The sequence below is a fragment of the Petaurus breviceps genome, unplaced genomic scaffold (genome assembly GCF_028583685.1).
Source record: "Petaurus breviceps papuanus isolate PSGF00001 unplaced genomic scaffold, PetGlider_PUasm1.0 138, whole genome shotgun sequence".
NCBI lineage: Eukaryota > Metazoa > Chordata > Mammalia > Diprotodontia > Petauridae > Petaurus > Petaurus breviceps.
Window position 1 is genome coordinate 19375001 of NW_027185694.1, and position 20016 is coordinate 19395016.

The 20016-nt window shown below is 41.6% G+C and overlaps 1 protein-coding gene across 1 annotated transcript in view; it reads left to right on the forward strand.

Annotated features, from left to right (window-relative positions):
- The window catches only part of NLRC3 (NLR family CARD domain containing 3), a 71150-nt gene extending 51189 nt beyond the window's left edge, over positions 1–19961 (forward strand). Inside the window, exons 17-19 of the mRNA XM_069106654.1 lie at positions 12869–12952; positions 13683–13766; positions 15880–19961. Coding sequence (XP_068962755.1) covers positions 12869–12952; positions 13683–13766; positions 15880–15970 — 259 coding nt within the window. The 3' untranslated portion in view covers positions 15971–19961. The remainder of the gene's footprint in view (positions 1–12868; positions 12953–13682; positions 13767–15879) is intronic.
- Positions 19962–20016: the final 55 nt, after the last annotated feature.

Here is a 20016-nt window from a genome sequence, read left to right on the forward strand (position 1 = left end):
TCTCTCTCTCTCTCTCTCTCTCTCTCTCTCTCTCTCTCTCTCTCTCTCTCCTCCCCTTCCTCAAATTTCTTTAGCATGTCTCTTCTGGCTCTGGTTCAAATCCTCTCGTGTCCTCTCCCTTTTGAGACTCTGCTCCCAGCCTTTCACAAGACACACTGCAGATGCTTCAGCACAGACAGAGTCTGATCTCAGGTAGTGTCATCTCCTGTTGCACCTTGCACTGTCTTGTGGGGAATGAAGTCCCTTTCAGTGATGGTCGCAGTGGATGAAGCAGTAGACCTGGAGTCAGAGAGACCCAGGTGTGATTCTGGCCTCAGACACTTGGCACTTTGGGAAAGTCACTTAGCCTGTCCCAGCTTCTGTTTCTTTGTCTGTAAAATGGAGAAAATAACAGCCCCTCCCTCTTAGGAGTTGCTTTCAGGCTCAAATGAGATCTCATATCTAATGCACTTTCAAACCTTAAATTGCTTCATCAATGTGAGCTATTTACTCTCCTAGTAAATAATTTGCAGTCATTTTTTTTTTACTGAGTACAAAGGTACAAATAGAAATGCATATCATAAACATTAATTGGCATATAGTGTAATCACAGGCCATTATCTCAAACACACAATAAAATCTGCAGCAGCAGAGAGCATGTGCAGAAACACAATCCCTGCACCTAGAGTGATAGCTCATAGAGTGCAGAGGTAAACTATAAACCCAATACATAGATCGTGCACTACATAGACTGTCACCTACATAGTATATGCAGTCCATGGCTGAGAGTCATCTGGTCACAGTGTGACCCTCTGTCCCATGACTCCTGAAGTGTCATAAGCCGGCCTGATGGCCAGACACTTGTGTGCTCCCATAGTGACCTGCTGTCAGTTCTGCACCCTTGCTATCCTCAGACCTACTGGTCTATACTCCTAATCCCAAGTCTGGGCATAGTTCAGGAAGGTTATCACTGTCTCCAGTCTTCAATGAGTCAAGCACCTCGGGTGGATTTTGTTTCCTTGGGGCCTTCACAGCTGGAGAATTAGGCAGAAAAGCAGCAGTCGACCTTCAGCCCTCCTTTTTGAACCTAGACCATCTCATCTGACTTTTCTGATTTCCCCCTCACCTCCAGAGGGTTCCAGCATGCAACTCCTTCAAGTGAGCCTTCTCTATATGAAGCATCATCACCTAGGACTAGCTCTGAGAGATAGACCCTTCTTAGAATCCACTTGGCTGACTCTCTTGCAATTTTCCTCTTTATCAGCAAAAAGTCAAGTTAACCATTAGGTAAACTGGCAGATTGCACAATCTTTCAGCTACTTAGAATAAGATAACTCATCATGGATCCACCAGCTTGTGTTTTCTCTGGATACCAAGAGTCCTTTGTAGGATTTTTATCTTTTTGCCTCTTCTGACTCTTGATGGGAATTCCTGACCATAAACTCAAGTATCATATTACTACTTGCTCCTCTCTGACCCTTTTTGATCTGAGGACATGACTGGACCACAGTCTTCTTTCAACCCATCTCTTATCAGTGAGACACGCTAGTTGTGATTCTCTCTGTCTTCTCCAAAGCACAAATCAGCAGATATGGAGTAAAGCCTGTGGTGTCATTCTTGGTAAGCATTATATGTATGTGCCCAAAAGAACAAGTGTTGATACCTCTACGTCTCCTCTGTTCACGGTCCCCAAAACGTGCAGTTACATACAATTAAAATACCCGGGCATCGGATCCACTCAAGGATGTTAGGTGTGCTTTTAGATTTCTTGCTTTCTGCCAAAACCAATGCATCTTTGAGCAAGACTGGGTCCTTACGGCGAAGCCATACATGGCAAAATGCTTTTCCCATAATCCCTTGGCAACTGTAGCAGTTTTCTGATTTCTCTGAACTCATTCAATAATCATTTATTAAATACTGAGACACTGGGAATACAAAAACAAAAAGAAACAGTCTCTGTCCTCAAGGAACTTGCATTCTTGGTTGAGCATGCCTGTCCCTACTGGGTGAAATGCTCTGTCACCATTAGGATTGTTGCTTATATTCTTCCTATCTTCTTCCAGAAATTAAAAAAGGCTACACACACAAACTCCACTGGCTTGCTGGTGCTTCTCCTTGCCAGGTAAGCCATATGTATTGGGAGAACTTTCTTTTGAACCCAGTGCACGTGCATCTCACATTTCTTACAGAATCTGCTGCCATCTTGTACTTACTGGCTCTGAAGTGGCTTGTGTTCAAAATCACTTTCGCAATCAACCATTGAGTGGTATGCCTTGGAAAACACGAGGATGGATCAGGTTGGATTAGTTATAATCCAGTACAGTCCTCTATTGCATAATTCCAACTTCTGCCATTTTCTTAATGGCTTAGTACCTTTTGGGAAATGATGCCCACGTCCCCAAGGCTCATGACTTTGCTTCTTGGCTTGTGCCACCTCTCATGCAGTTTCTTTCACTGCGAGTCATCCAAGGACACCTGAAGCAAGGAGGGTTGGCCCAATATATCAAGATTTATATGCACTGAAGGCACAATCTTTGGCACACACAGAAATCCTATATAGTCAGTCACACATTCACGTGTCAGTGGTTTGGCTCCTTGTGGGTTATAGATTGCCTCCATCCCCTTTTCTGGGTTTCTATGGGGGTAAAGGTACCTGCATTTATATTAGTCTTTCCTGGTCAGTAGTACATGCTGACTCTATGGTTAGTGTTGTGACCCCTCTCCAGCAGGTAGCATGCAACTTAGTGCTAGTCAGAATTGGATTACTGACTATCAGTCCTTGGAATTGAGGTCTGGACACATAGTCTCAAAACTTATTGCTCCTATGGAGCTAGAGCTCTGTGAGCTGAATGAAAGGACTGCCTCTATTTGGATTTCTCAGATTGAGCTTGAAATTCCCTAGGGAAGAAAGATAGGCATTGTGGTCCTGGTGTATGTCCAGGCTTGCCAAACATTTCCAGAGTGAAATCAGGACCAACTCCAGACTGTTCAGAGTTCAGTGACAGCCCACTTCAAAGTTGACATTTTCAAATCAGCCCTTGAAAAGCTCAGGCATCATTGGGGCAGATCTTGTGTATGACAGTACAGGGATACCTCGGGTCCAAGCCTCAGGCCCTAGAGAATCACCATCATTGAACTTTCCTAGATTCGCCCTGGAGGTAGACAGTGCAGTGTGTCTTTGTTGCTCTCTGCCACCAATGAATCACAGAGCTGAGTTAGCAGGGAACTTTGTGTCCATCTAGACCAACCCGCACCCGATAAAGAATCCACACATCATCACATCCAACAGGTGACCATCGAGGCTCTGCCTGAAGACCTCCAAGGAAGGAGAAGCTACCATCCTCTTGGGTGGCCATTTAACTTTTGGGTGACTCTAATTCAGAGGAATTTTTTCCCCAGCTGTTGGTCCTGATTCTTCCCTTTGGAGTTAAACAGAAAATATCTTCATTCTTTTTCCACGTGACAGCCTTTCAGACACTTAAAGCCAGCTGTCCAGTCTCTGCTTCTCCACGATTAACCATTACTAGCTTCTTCAGCTGATCCTTACACAACACAGACTCAAGGTCCTTTGCTAGTCTGACTACCCTCCTCTGGACACTCTTCAGCTACTCAATGTTTTCATGACCTTTGGAGCCCAGAGCTGGACAGTGGACCAGATGTGCTCTAACAAGGGCAGAACATGGTATGATTACTACCCTCTGGGGTGATTATTACCCTCTTATTCCTGGAAGCTATGCCTTTCTAATATAACCCAACATTACATTTGGGTTTTTGGGCTGATATCACATTGATTCATTGAGCTTGCCATCCACCAAAACCACCACCTCTTTTTTTTCACATGCAGTGCTATGTGACCATGCTTCCCTTGTATTATATTTGTGAAATATATCTGTGAAAGTATTTTTGAACCCAGGTGCAGGACTTTACAATTTGATTTGATTCAGTACAGTCAAGATCTTTTGGGATTTCAACTCTGTCAACCAGTGTGTTATCTGTCCCTTCCCAGTTATGTGTCATCTGAAAATGACACAGGCCTTTTATTTTCTTGTAAACTTCTGCATGAGATGTACAAGTTGTCAGTGATCGGGTACTGAGCCTACCTTGTTGCCCACAGGGCCCTTCCAGGTCTTTGAATTGGCTGTAGTTGGTCCTGAACATCATTAATGCTCCAGAAATGCTTGGCAGTCTGGCTATACCAAGGCCACAAGGCCCTTCTTCTTGGTGACACCCATAGCTTCCTTAGGGAATTCCAAACTCACTCTACTAAGTCGATTTAGAAGTAGTCCTTTCATTCACTTCACAGAGGTCTAGCCCATGGAGAGGTTGGAAGGCAGGAGTGTCAAACAAGCAGCCCACAGCCCTGACAAGTGTGACCCAAGCCAGGTTAAAATGTAATCAGGAAATATTTAACCAAATAAATATACAATAAAGATAATGTGACATTTTAAAACTAAGTCACTATGTGGCCCACAGGTATCCTTATGTATGGACTGATGGCTCCTGTTTCTACCTAAGTTTGACATCCCTGCTTAAGGTATATGTTTGCAAGTGAACTTTTATAAAATTAATAGAAAACATACATTACTTGGGATCTGCTGCCTAAGCAAGCAGGATATTCAGTCCTCATTGTCACTGTTCCCTGGGGTCCTGTGGATCAAGGTGGAAAGCACCCAGGAATGGTTACTGGGGCAAGGATAATCTTCTTTGGGGGCATGGATCTGCTCCCTTCCCTGACTTTCTCTCTTATCTTACATAGGTCCATTAGACTCAGCCTCTGGTAAACGGATTCCAAATACTTTTCTTGGTTAAAACCAATGCATTTGCCCATCTTGCTTCATCTTCTTCAGCTGTGCTCTGCTGATATTTTCAAAGTGGACTATCTTGACCTCTGGTCCCCTGAGCCTTTGTTCTTCTTGGAAGAGGGGCTTTGTGCATGATTCCATCCCTCAGACGACTTGTCCTAAGCTTTTGCGATGGAATCCGAGGGATCTGAACAGCTTCTTATTTGGCCTCATTGACCCGCAAGTGAGGCAAAGCTCTTGAGTCAACCAGGGTCAGGTTCATTTGTTACCAGCTTCTCTTTTGGTCTGCCATCCTTGCCTCAAACACCTTCACCAGGTAGACAAACTCTTCTGCACTTTAGAGCCTGTCTTTGCTGTTCAGCCAGTTGCAGGGGATCTCATGTCTTTGTCATACAGTAAATCTGCTGTAGTCTGCTCTGGAATCACTGCTCCTTTGACTACTGGCCTTTGAAGGCGTCTCTTCAAACATGATGCAGTCAGACATTTTCTGCCCTCACGCTGAAGGCCATGCAAGTACTGAACACAAGCTTCCTGTGTACTGTTTGCACCACACAGCCTTGCAGGCACTCCAAAACCAGGATCTCAGGATACTGCATTTCCAGAGAGCATGTAAGGTCAAGAGCAGATCCCTTGAGGATCCTCACTAGCTTACTCTGTTTCTTCACATCAATTCCTTGTCACTGTTGCATTACATTATTTCAGGGGCATTTCCTAGCCACAACTCGAAGGGTTCCTTGTTCGGTGGAGAGGGATGTCCTGTGAAAAGGACCATAGCTTTCCACAGTGAGTCCCTTATATTTGCACTGGCAGGCTTACAGTGCGCATTCTGTCCTAAAATATTGTTGTTATATCCTGAACTGCTGAAAGTGATGATACCAGTGCACCATGAAATGCTTAAGATAACGAGGACTGTGAGCTGCTGCACTGGTGTCCCTGGCACGCTTCACCCTCAGTTTATTCTGCCCTCACCAGAAACTCTTGAAAATTTCTCATCTCTTCTGCTCCAGAGTAGAGGATTTAATTGCTAATTTCCAAGCAGCCCCACAGACAAGGAAGCTGAAATATATCCATGGCAGACAATTCACATGATTTTCTGGGTAAAATGTCAGTTCAACAGTCACTTCACAATAGTATCAGAAAAAGTTTCAGTTCAAATATTCAGTGTACAAAGTTAATTCTATCACTTCCGCAATAACACCTCTCCCTTCAACTTTAAAACAATACAGGAACATAGGATTTCAATAATGCTTTGACTCACAAAAATTTAATGGTTACAATGAAATAATTGATTTTATCAGCAAGTTTCAGTCTAGAAAAAATAAAAACAAAAAAAATTTGCCATAAGTCTTTGCATCGCTAGAGTAAATAACTCCAACTTTACCCAACACTCAAAGTAGCCTTGCTTTTATTTGTTTTTTGGGTTTTTTTGCCTTTTTGGAGGGGGGAAGGCAGGGCAATTGGGGTTAAGTGACTCGTCCAAGGTCACACGACTAGTAAATGTTAAGTGTCTGAGGCCAGAATTGAACTCAGGTCCTCCTAACTCCAGGGCAGGTGCTCTGTTCACTGTGCCACCTAGCTGCCCCACAGCCTTGCTTTTAAAAGAATCCAAAAAAATTCAAATTGTAATAATTTTGTAAAATCCTAGGATAAGCCTCCAAATGTAGCACCCCTTAATATTACATGCAGGTGTCTTAGCACCCTGTTTGTATCCATTCTGTTGTTCAACAGCCCCATTTTACCTTTGTTACAAATAATACTACAGCAACACAAAAGAGCCTTTACTAAAGTCAAAATGCAAGACAAATAACAAGAAAATGACAATAGACAGCTGTCTCAGACTACCTCCTCCCACCACACTCAGAGGGAATAGAATGACAGCAATGGGTATAATATTTCTACCTGATCGCTTTCTTGTACACCTCAACACAGCCACAGCCTAGAAAGCCTGGAGATCATTGGCTTTTTGGAGCAACAGCAACATAGGGAGCCAAATTTCTTGGTGCAGTAGCAACCAGACGATCGCTGAAGTCATGGGGGCAGAACTTAAAAAATGCTTGTTCCCACCCTCATCAAAGGGATTCAGATGGGGTGCCAGAGTTCCATGCACACCTGCTCTTTTTCTCTTCTCTCTCCTATTTTTCTGGTGTTTCTCCTTTTTTTTTCTCCTGGTTCTTGTTCATCTGGTTCATCCTCCCCACTCTCCTGTAGGGTGAGATAACCGTATTTAGTGTGCATGTCATTCCCTCCCTAAGCCAAATTCATTGAGAATAAAGTTGACTCATTCCCTTTTGCCTTCCTGTTCTTCCCCTCCATTGTAACAGTTTTCCCTTGCCTCTTCTATATGAGATAATTTACCCCATTCTGTCTCTCCCCATCTCCTCTCATTATATTCCTCTCTTACCTCTTAATTTCACCTTTTAAGTATCATCCCTTCCCATTAAACCGGTCCTGTGCCCTCTGTCTATGTATATCTGTACACATAGATACACACATTCACATATGTATTCATATGCCCATATTGCCTCCTATATAGACCCATATATGTATGTATACATATATACATGTATATATGTGTGTATATATCTATCTATATCTATACATACATTTCTATTCCCTTCAACTATTCTCATACTGAGTTTCATAAGTTACAGTTATCATTTTTCCATGTAGGAATATAAGTAGTTCAACTTTGATAAGTTCCTTATGATTTCTTTTCCCTGTTTACCTTCTCATGCTTCTCTTGCTTCTTGTATCTGAATGTCAAATTTTATATTCAATTATTTTTTTTTCATTAAGAATGCTTGAAAGTCCTCTATTCCACTCAATGACCATATTTTCCCCTGAAACATGATACTCAGTTTTGCTGGGTGATTCTTGGTTGTAATACCAGCTCCTTTGCCCTCCAGAATATCATATTCCAAGCCCTTCAATCCCTCAGTCTAGAAGCTGCCAGATCCTATCTTATCCTGATTGTGTTTCCACAATATTCAAATTGTTTCTTCCTGGCTGCTTGTAATATTTTCTTCTTGATCTGGGAATTCTGGAACCCAGCTATAATATTGCTAGGAGTTTTCTTTTTGGGATCTTTTTCAGGAGGTGATTGGTGGACTCTTTCAACCTCTATTTTGCCCTCTGGTTCTAAAACATCAGGGCAATTTTTCTTGAGAATTTCTTGAAGAATGACTTCTAGGTTCTTTTTTTGATCATGGCTTTCGGGTAGTCCAATAATTTTTAAATTATCTCTCCTGGATCTATTTTCCAGGTCAGTGGTTTTCCCAATGAGATATTTTGCATTGCCTTCTATTTTTTCATTTGTTTGGATCTGTTTAATAGCATCTTGATTTCTCATAAAGTCACTAGCTTCCTATTGCTCCAATCTAATTCTGAAGGGATGATTCATTTCAGTGAGCTTTTGAGATTCTTTTTCCATCTGGCAAATTCAGCTTTTTAAGGCATTCTTCTCCTCATTGCCTTTGTGAGCCTCTTTTGCCATTTGAGTTAGTCTATTTTTTAAGGTATTATTTTCTTCAATCAGGTTGTTAACTCTCAGTTCATAATTTTCTTTCATTGTTCTCATTTTTCTTCCCAATTTTTCCTCCACTTCTCTTATCTGGTTTTCAAAATCCTTTTTAAGCTCCTCTATGGCCTGTAACCAACTCATATTTTTCTTGGAAGCTTTTGGTGCAGGAGTTCTGACTTTACCGTCTTCCTCCTGTTCCATGCTTTGATCCTTTTTGTCCCCAAAATAGGAGTCTAATGTTGGATTGCTTTGCTTGGTTTGCTTCCTTTGCCTACCCATGTTGCCACTCAATTATTTGACTTTTGGGCTTTTTGCCACAGTAGGACTCTGCTACCAGACAGGGGAACTTCATACCAAATGCTGGGATTTTCTCAGCTGCCAGAGGTATTAGTTGGGTGTCCTCTTTGAGGCTTCCATATGCTCTGGCAAGCTGGTTACACACCCCAGGACCTCCACCCTAGACCGCAATCCATATCCAAGCAGGTTAAAGCAAGAGCGATTACCCCTTAGACTGGTCACTTGGTCCCCCTCAGTCTGCAGGCCAGGAGCTGAAGCAGCCATTGGCAGCAGCTACACAGCCGTGGTACCTCAGCAGCTTCTCCCTCCAGGGAATAAAGGCTGACCACACTCCCAAACTACCGGATCCCAAAGTCTACACTGCACTGACCTCTCACTTTGTCCTTAGCATCTATGGATTGATAATTCTGGAAACTGCCACAGCTACTGGTTATCTGAAGTCCCTCCAGCCAGAGGCTGGTCAGTCCCACCCTGGGGCTAAAACCTATGGCTTGAGTGGGGCTGGGCTTGGCTCCCAGAGCACTGCACTGGCCACTTCCTGCTGGGCTGTCCTGAGTGGGAGGTTAGCTTCTCTGTGTCACTTTGTGGGTTCTGTAGCTCCAAAGTTTGTTCAGAATCACCTTTTACATGAATTGGAGGTGGTGGGAGCAGAAACCCACTGGAAGTCCTGTTTCTACTCCACCATCTTGACCTCAATTTTATTTTCAAAGCTATCCTGTTCCCCGGTGTTTATTTTTGAACTTTATTGTGTGTACTTCTGTGAATTTTTAAAATATGCCAATGACCCTCTTTCATTTCCCCCCCCCTTTTTAATAATACTATTGCTAGCCCCCATTTACCTCCTAAATCCTTGTGGTCCCTGATAGAAAAAAAAGAAAAATAAAACCTTTGCAACAAATATTCAGAGGCAGACAAAAACAAATCCACATCATTAATCATGTCCAAAAATGTAGGTCTTATTTTCTACTTTGAGACTATCACTTGTCTCTCAGGGAGTAGCATCCTTCATCATCAGTCCTTTGAAACTGTGGTTGATCATTTCAATGATCAAATTTCTTTAAAAAAATTTTTTTATTGATACCTTTTGTTTTTGCATGACCTAATCTGCTTCATGAATTGTTATGGCCAAAGAATTCATCACCCAGTGGCCAACCTAGTGATGAAGAGACTCTGTATCTAGTCAGGTTCAGGTCAGTCTGTCATAAGATGAATGTAATGCATTCAAGCAATGAATGTACCATCTTATGTAAGGAGGTAAGCTGTAGTGTAGGCTAACTTGAAGGGCTGGTAGTTGAATGAATAGTTGGGATCAAGTCAGGGTTTTTTCTTTTTGTTTTGATTGTATTTTTACTTATTTATTTTGTTTTTTGGAGGGCAATTTGGGTTAAGTGACTTGCCCAAGGTCACATGGCTAGTAAGTATTAAGGGTCTGAGTCAGGATTTGAACTCAGGTCCTCCTGACTCCAGAACTGGTGTTCTATTCAGTCTGCAATGTAGCTGCCCCATCAGGGTTTTTTTGAGGGTTTTTTGAGAGTTTTTTTTGAGGTTTGTTGGCAACAGGGAATGAGCTAGTAGAAAATGTGAGGTTCAAGATGAGAGAGGGACGGGATCTTCCTAGATCTCAGTTCTGACTGTCAAACACACCTCTCCCCTCAGTCAGTAAACGTTAGTGGCTCCCTATCACTGACATGATCAAATAGAAAATCTTCTGTTTGGTGTTCAAAGCCTCCATAACCTTTGCCTGCCCTCTCCCTCTCCCCCAGCCTCTCTAGTGTTCTTACACTTCACACCTTCCTGGATTACCCTCTTTGATCCAGTGACAGTGGCCTCCTTGCTCTGTTCCTAAGCACAAGACACTTCATTTCCCAGTCCCAGGCATTTCCTCTGATTGTCCCACATACCTCTTGTCCTCTTCATCTCTGCCTCTTGGCCACCTTTGCCTCCTTTGAATCCCAGATAAAATCTCACCTTCTACAGAAACTCTTTTCCGATATACCTTAATTCTAGTGCCCTTCCTCTGTTGATTATTTCAAATTTGTCCTCTTTATAGCTTAATTGGACATAATTGTTTGTATGTTGTCTCCCTCATCAGACTGTGAACTCCTTTGAGAGAAGGGAATTTCCTTTTTTTTTTTTGGTACCCCTAGCACTTAGCGCTTAGAGCAGCTAGGTAGAACAATGGATAGAGAACTGGACCTGTAGTCAGGAACTCATCTTCATGAGTTCAAATGCAGCTTCAGACACTTAATAGCTGTGTGATGCTGGGCAAGTTACTAACACTGTTTGCCTCAGTTCCTTATCTGTAAAATGAACTAGAGGAGGAAATGGCAAACCAGTCCAGTATCTTTGCCAAGAAAACCCCAAATAGGGTCACAAAAGAGGGAGACAAAACTGCAAAAGGACTCAGAAATAACAAACAAAAGCATTTAGCACAGCACCAGCACATAACGATGATTGTTTATCGAGTAACGACTGTATGGGTAGATAGGAAGGAATGAGAGCCGGTGTACAAATAGAGGGACTGACTTTGATGAGGAGCAGGACAGGCTCTGTATTAGAAAATCAGAGAATGGAGAATGAAGGCAACAGGATATTAAGATACAGAGGAGCAGAGGGACTGCAATTAACATCCTTGATTTTCTCAGCAACGTGGTTGGGGGTGGACAGAGAATCAGGCAGGGAGGGGTAAAATGATTTCTTTGCAGTAGCAAGAACCCAGTTGACTTAGGTAAAGTAAATCTGGTAGACCCAGTCATCATAGTCTAGGTTGTATCATTCCCCCAAGATCATTCAGCGGCAGTGAGGGGCAGAGAAAGCAGAGAATAAGAAGTTATTCATTGTTGGGGTTTGGCAAGGCATAAGTGATCGTAGGACCAAGGACAAGGTATTCAAGAATGAAGAATAATCATCTCCCATAGAGTTGTTAGTAGTAGCTCAGCTTTCTGTCTCTTAATAATGTGTAGTGGTTAATATTTAGATATGTATCTGCAACCTTGGTAACTCATAGCTTCACATATCTCCAGGGATCAGACTGAACTTGTTTGCTATACAAGTTATTTATTTTCTGTATGTGTTTTTCGTTAGAGAGGCAGCATGCTACACATAGGGCTTCCTCTTGGTTGAATGGAATATCCTCAAGGGCAAGGACTGTTTCCTTTTTATTTTTATGTTTTCAGCTCCTAGCACGGTGCCTGGCACATAGTAGTTGCTTCATGAAGGCTTTTGGATTGATGGAAGCAGGTAGATAAGGAAAGATAAGATAGATAAGGCCAGCCCTCTGGCTGACCGTGGAGTCAAGAAAGCCGTGGCACGAAGATAACTTTATATTTGATTGTGGAGGTGATAGGGAGCCACTACAGTTTATTGACTCGGGATGGGGGTGGGTATGTGGGACATGGCCAGACCTGATCAGGATTTAGAAACATCACTTTCTCCTCTCTCATCGTGAACCTTTTTTTTATCTACTGGCTCGTTGCCCACAGTCCATTCTTGTAAAAACCCCTCCCTTGATCCCAACTAGTCACTCAACTACCAGCTGCTCAAGTTATCCTACATCTCACCTCCTTTTCACACACACACAAAAAAAGGCTGTCTACAAGTTACGTTCATTTCTTGACGTGCACTATCTGTATGATTATGGGCAAATCACTTCCCTCAAGCAGGTGCCTCAACAGTCAGAGACTATAAATTACAGACTAGTTGCTGATCTGTGCTAATGGAAGGAATTTCCTCACCAAGTGTTCCCTACACTGATAACATCACAGGTGCAGACAAAACCAGAAACAGTTATTTCCATAATGCTTAAATATTTTGGGGAGAAAATGACAAATGAATTCAAATTTTGGGTAAACAAAAGTGATCAAGCATCACTGTCAACCAATGCTCTTTTAAAAATATACACTTTTAAGAGATTTACTGGGAAATGATAACTTGAAAGTAATTACATCAAACCAAGTTGATCTTTTTTTTCCTCTGTTGACAATTTCCTTTTAAATATTTATACAGGGAAGAATATTTCAATAAGCACAAAATACATCTATCAGCACTCAGCAGAAACATTCATTGTCAGATTTCAAAGGCAGACTGACATTGAATTTTTTTCAAGTTACAAGTAATATCTCAGCTTTGAGGTGATGGAGATTCTAATGTTTTAGTTTCATTATTGGTGAAGAAAATGCGTGCATGGGTCAGCCATTTCCTTTCCAAACTGACCTCTAAATCTTAAAACTTTGGCCTCACATTGCCTTCCGTTGCCTGTTTTCTCTGACAGCTTAAGAGGAAACTCCATTGGAGCAGCTGGAGCTAAAGCCATGGCTAAAGCCCTGAAGACAAACCCCAGTCTCCGGACACTCAAGTGAGTAGGTGTTGCTAGCTGGGAGGAAAAAAGGCAAGGCTCAGTAGCTGGTGGGTCAGCAGGACTTTACCAACCCTAAGTGGCTGCTGTGGATTTCCCCTATGGTGGCTTCTTTCTGAATAATTCAGACCTTTATAAAGTGGAGAGCAGCTAGGTGGTGCAGGAGATAAGAGTGCTGGGCCTAGAATCAGAAAGACTTATCTTTGTGAGTTCAAATCTTCCCTTAGACATTTACTAGCTGTGTGACCCTGGACAAGTCACTTAATCCTGTTTACCACTGTTTCCTCATCTCTAAGATGAACTGAAGAAGGAAATGGCAAACCACTCCAGCATCTCTGCCAAGAAAACCCAAAAAGGGGTCATGAGGAGTCAGACATGACTGAAGAGATTAAACAACAACAACATAAAGTCCCAGCTATGAAAATACCTATGTGATCTTGGGCAAATAATTTAACCTCTTTGGGCCTCAGTTTTCTTATTTGTAGAATGGGAGGATTGGACTAAACAATCTCAGAGGTCCCTTCTACCTCTGACAGCCTATGTTTATGAGGCAGGGGCCTTCTGGCCCTTTGCATGTAGTACACCTTAATACTGTGTCAAATGCAATGGGACCATTGCTCCCTCAGAGCAAAAGCTGGCATGGCAAAGCCTGAATGCCATGTCACGTGGTTCCTTGGGGTTCTCTTGGCCTACAAGGGTTACTGGAGAGCTTTTTCCATCTCTTTCCCAGTCTTCAAGAGAACTCCTTAGGAATGGATGGAGCCATCTGCATTGCCACTGCACTCTCCAGCAACCACGGACTCCGGCATGTCAAGTGAGTGATGGCAGCAGCTTTGCTCAGGGACTCCACTCCCCCCATCCTTTTAGAGCTGTCTTCCAAATAGGACACTTGTCTGTGTCAAGTCAGTCATGCCTGAGACCTTATTAGGTAAGGCTTACTGTGTGCCAAGCACTGTGCATCCTCGGATGACAACGTAGAATCAAAAATGCTTTACAGGATAGAAAGATTTCCACCAACAAGGTGAAATCAAATAGAGGCAAAGGCAAAGTGCTGCATTTGAGCATGCACAAAATAAAATCACATAAATATACGGCATGTGAAAAAAGAGCCAGGATTGAGTGCCCTGAAAGCTCAGTATGTCAGTCAGCAGCAGAGTGGTGCACTTGCTAAAATATCAACAAACACTCAGTGAAGCAAAAAAAGAGAAACATTAATTTAGTCATAGCTTTAATTCATTAGACATACAGAAGTTAGTGATAATTCCACCATAAGCTATGCTAAGCAGACCACATCTGGAGAAGCGCATTCAGTTCAGTTCTAGGCATCCAGAAGATGGTGAAAAGGCTAGTGAAGGGTCTGGCAATCGTGTCCTACAAGGGTCAGCTGATGTAAGGGATGTTTAACCTGGGGAACAAAGCAGATGGGTGGGGGTTGAAGATTTTTGTCTTCAACTGTTTGAGGGGCTGTCATGTGAAAGAGGGAATGGATTCATCTTTTATTGCTTCAGTGGGCAGAAAAGTAAAAGCAATGGTTCAGTGACAGTGGAATAGATTTGGGCTCAATCTAAGAAGGAAATTTCCAGCAGTGTCTAAATCACCTGTTCAAGGATGCTGTAAAGCAGAGATTCTTGACCTGAGATTGTGGGGGTCCATTAACTTAGGAAAAATTACATCTTTATTTTTGCAAACCTCTCAACTTTAGCATTTCCTTTAATTATTACATTGAGAAGGGATCCACAGGCTTCACCAGACTGCCAAAGGGGTCCTGACACAAAAAAGGTTAGCAATCCCTAGTGTAAAAGGATTCTTGAATTCAGTGTGAGGTTGAGTTTGGTGACCTATAAAATTAATTTTTTTTATTTTTTAAAATTTTATTTATTTATTGCTGTTTGGAGGGCAATTGGGGTTAAGTAACTTGCCCAAGGTCACTCGGCTAGTTTTTTTTGTGTTAAGTGTCTGAGGCCAGATCCGACCTCAGGTCCTCCTGACTCCAGGACCGGCGCTCTACTCACTGTGCCACCTAGCCGCCCTAAAGTTACTATTAAGTCTAGGTTTGTATGATGCTGCTTTTTCTGGACAGTGTGGACCCTAGGCAACTGGCTATTTGTGAACTTTTACTAAAGGATTTGGACCTCAAAGTTTGGACAAGGGTAGGGTTGACAGAACAGTAATTGGAATTGGCTTACCTTGACCTACCTTTGCAATCTGGCTTTCCAGTCCCACCATTCTCCTGAAGTAGCTAAGAACTGAGGACATTAAAGACCTACTTATTGCCAGATTCAGTAGTCTCTTTGTTCTCATTCCCCATGAATTGTGCAGTATCTGCTACTGTGAAATACCCCTTCCTTCTGGACAGACTGTCCTTTCCTGGCTTCTGGGACACTATACTCTCACGGTTCTCTTAGGCTGTTCCTCTATGTCTTCTGTTAGCTCCTTATCCTCTTCTCATCCCTTCAATGTGTATGGTTCCCAAGCTTTTGTCATTGACCCTTTTCTTGTCAATGCTTTTTCTGAGTGATCACATTAACCCTCATGGCTTTGTTGTTCATTTCTATACAAACTCCCAAACCTATATGCTGCCACTCCAAACCTGCACTTTCAATTTGCCTATGGGATGTTTCCAGCAACATGTCACACTCAATGTGTCCAAAACTTTATCTTTCCCCTGAGCCCTACCCCCTTCCTTCTCTTTTTCTGTTGACAGCACCATCATCCTTGCAATTTCTGCCCCCTTAGATCAGGTGCCAAGACCTGTTGAGTACTTTTCAAGGGTGGGTATGATATTATTTATCTGTTATCTCCTTCAGCCTAGCAGAGTATGCTGCCCATGTATCAACAGATAATGAGAAGTGTGTTAACATGAGGTTCCACTACTTGGCCTTCTTACACAATTTCCAAGCCCTATCCAAATATGCCCTTTCTTTCAGTCTCCAGGGAAACCACATTGGAGAATCAGGTGCCAGGATGATCTCAGAAACTATCAAGACAAATGCCCCAGATTGTATTGTTGAAATGTGAGCCATAACTTCAGGTGGAACTTTCTGGTGGAGTGAGCGGAACATGGAAGAAATGAAGCAGGAAGTCTGAATGCTAAGAGACTAAGCAAGTGATAGCCTAAAGGGCAGTGGCATGATAGTTCTAGAAGGAAGGAGCTTAATCATCCTCTGGAAGGAGTTTCAAAGAGAGGTCATCATCTACCTCCAGAACTGAGCATCAGCACAGGAACAGCCATGATTGATAACCTACATAAGCAGGGTAAATTCTTCCATGGATGGACACTCGAATATAGACCTTGTGATTAAGAGTTCAGCCACTGGAACAACAGAGGAAAGTGGTTGGTCATGGGTAAAGAGCTGTTTATAAGGCCATTAAAAGTATTAACCTGGCATAGTTAACATAGGAAACATTCCTTGATTCTTCCAAGCAACATACATGTCTCTTAAGAAGTCACAATTCCTCAAGAAACATGGAAAAACTTGGAGCAATGTGTTTTGAGGTTAAGTTGTGGGGCTTTGGAGATGGAAAAGCTAAAATGGTATTTGCATTTCTCCAAGTTTTCCACCATGCCAGCACTAAGCAAATTGTTCTTCAACGACAAACATAGGGGTACTATGGATGGCAAACTCAGTATGTCAGCAGTGTGATATGGCAACAGAAACAAAAAAGCTGATGTGATTTTGTTCTGCCTTGTTAGGTGGTAGCAATCCTGATGTACTCTGATAACATCTGGAATATTCAACCAAGTTCTTGGTACCACATTTTATAAGGTGTATGGATTATTTCAAACATGTCTAGAGCAGAGCAGCCAGGATGAAGGTTAAAAAATACCTCTCTGGTCTTTTGGGGGGTCCAGATTGTTGATTTCATCAATGTGGAGATTTCTGTGATTTCATCTTAGTGTGTAAACTCTTCCCATTGATACAAACCTGCAACTAACTCATTTGTGACTTAAAGCCTTAGAGAGGACCCTTCAAACTTCATATGAGCTTCTTTCAGTGGCCAAAAAGGTCTTCACCTTAGAAAATGTGCTGGGCTCATTGCTTTGGAGAAATAATGCCTCCACTTTGGCTTTTTTTTGTTTCCAGAGTTCCACAGGTAAACCACTTAATGCTTTGTCACGAAACCCTTCCTCATTCCTTCTATCATATTGAGAACAGGTGAAAGAAAAGGGGATGTTTTGCTAGGAGATGATTTGGAGGGCAGGGAAATATGCTTGCTGTCTTCATCCCAAAGTAGATGGATTCCATTTGATTTTGCTTGGCTCTGAAGGATAGAACCTAGCACCAATGAATGAAAACATATAGGACAAACTTGAGCACAACAAAGATACTTCCTCAAAAATGGAATGGGCTGCCTTAGGGAATACCACACTATCTGTAATGGGAGAGCTTCAAGAGGAGGAGAAGACCAAGCTCCATGTAGGGACTGAACTAAATAATCCCTATCCTACGATTCTATAATTTTGATCTAACACACTATGGGAATTTATGATGTATTAAAATATGATGATATAATGAAAATCTGTTGGGCCTCAGTAGACCACAAATGCCATTAGGAAATCTCTATAACAAAGGCAGAGGGTCAATCAAAAAACATTAATTCCCACAAATGGTTGTGCTGCTGGAAAAAAATCAGATAAGACACCACAAATCTAATCAATCAAATCAATGAGAATGACTGTGTATGAAGACTATAAAATGATACTCATTTTTAGTTTGAACAGGAAATCATTAGGGCTATAAAATTCCTTATAGGTAAGTGCAAAAACTGTGCTTGCCTGCTCGCACTTCCCTGTCACTTTCTCTGAAAATTCACTGGTATTAAAAGCAACAAGGTTCTTTTTTATAATGAGGTTGGCAGAAAATGTTATTTAGGTCTTCAAAGTGGGTATCTTAGTTTAGTTTAGACATCATGCTATATAAATATCAAACCTGGCCTGGAAATGATATTATTCAGCCATCTCTTCTTTCCTCAACACAGCCTTCTTAAAAAAATATATTTTATAGATATATTTTGTTTTACCATAACAATTTCAAAAAACAATCCTATCCAATCCTTAAAAAAATGGCTAAGCAAAATTGTTTAACATAGCTTTTGGGACTGACAGCACAAGTAACATGTTGTTTCTATAATTTACCATTTCTTATGAAAAAGAAGAAAGTGTGCTCAGACATCTGGAATCAACACTGGTTATGTTTCATATGAATCCTTCATAGTCCTCATTCTTTACAATGCAAGACTATTTTATGATGATCGTATAACAGTTTGTTTATCCATTCCCCAAGTGATGGACATGTAATTTATTTCTAGCTTTTTGCTACTACAAAGAACGCTATGAATATTTTGGTACTAGGAATAAACTGAATATAAATCCAGTAATGGGATTTCTAGATCAAAGGGGTATGGGTAGTTTAGTAACTTTTTGTTGCATAGTTCTAAATATTTTCCTAGAAGGATTGAATTAATTCACAGCTGCACCAATTGTTATCAGTGTGTCTTTCTTCCTATAGCCTAATAATAAATTAACTATTTTCATTTGCTACCATTTTTGGCAAACTGATGGTTGGGAGGAGATGCTTCAGTTGATGCTATACCCAAGATTACATTTTATTATTCTCTTTTATCAATTCCATTCCTTTCTTTTAAAAGCTTCTCTGGACCATTAAGTTATCCTCCAGAGAAATGTTTTAAGGAACTGCTCCTAAATACAGAAACTAATCTTACCGTGTTTCCCCGATAATAAGACCTATCCCGAAAATAAGCCCTCCCCTTACTGTGTAAGATTCCTCTAAAATAAGCCCTCCCCCGAAAATAAGCCCTATTGAGATTGCTACTGTAGTGAAGGTGATCCCCTGCGCTACACGCTACATTACGGTACCCTCTGTATGCACCGTCCCCCCCCCCGGTGAAACGCACGCCGCGCTCCGAGCTGCATCCAATCAGAGCTGCAGCAGTGAGCACGTCATCCTGTTCTATATTGAATTCATTATTGAATAAAGGTACATTTTTTTGTTCACATTTACCTGTTTATTAAAATTGCTGTCAATGTTCATTAAAATAAGCCCTCCCCTGAAAATAAGCCCTCTGGTGTTTTTCTGTCCAAAAAAAATAATAAGACAGTGTCTTATTATCGGGGAAACACGGTAGATAATCAGCTGGCCCTGGAGAATTAAACCAATGCTTTAATTCATTAGAATAAAAGTCCTTAAGTTTACATAAGAGACATGACAAAAAATAAACCTAGTGTTTATGTGATCATTTAAAAATAAAATCTTTTCTATTGCTGAGGAATTGGTATAAATGCAACAAATTATTCTGTATGATACTTGCAAATGTGAATCATCTAAGTAAAATGGTTATTATAAGAAATTATATATAAGGGGGTGGCTAGGTGGTGCAGTGAATACAGCACCGGTCCTGGAATCAGAAGGACCCCAGTTCAAATCCAGCCTCAGACACTTAACACAAAAAAACCAACTACCTGTGTGACCTTGGGCAAGTCATTTAACACCAATCCCCCGCCCCCCAAAAAAGAAATTATATATAATACAGCAATGCAGACCAACAGCCTGAGAATAAAAAGAAAGTCAGTCTGGGAATACTCTAAGTCCCAGCACATTGGGTCTACAAAGGCACTAGCATGTTCCCTGCTATCTCTTATAATGAATGAGAGTGCCATAGAATGACTTAGCACAGACTTGCTCTGTGTCCAATAAAAGCGAACTTTAAATAAACTTTATATTTCTTTGTCTAAGAGAAGACTTGAGTCCAATTTATTCAGTAGGACCCTGCAGGAGGGTAGACGTCTGTAGCAGCAAGCACCCCAAGCGTCCTCAGGGTTTGCAGCTACCACAGGTTCTTGGATCTGCTTTGTTAAAGGAAAGCAACTCAAAATGGGTTAACAAGCTTACTTTAATCAGTCAGACATATATCGTTTACCTTGTTCAGGAGAAAAGGTCAGCACCCTGAACCTCAAAGTATACAGGCATAATTATCAAGACAGAAACCAGTGGGTCAGGGGCCGAATGTAAGGGTTATGGGATTTAAAGATCTTCCATGCCCCG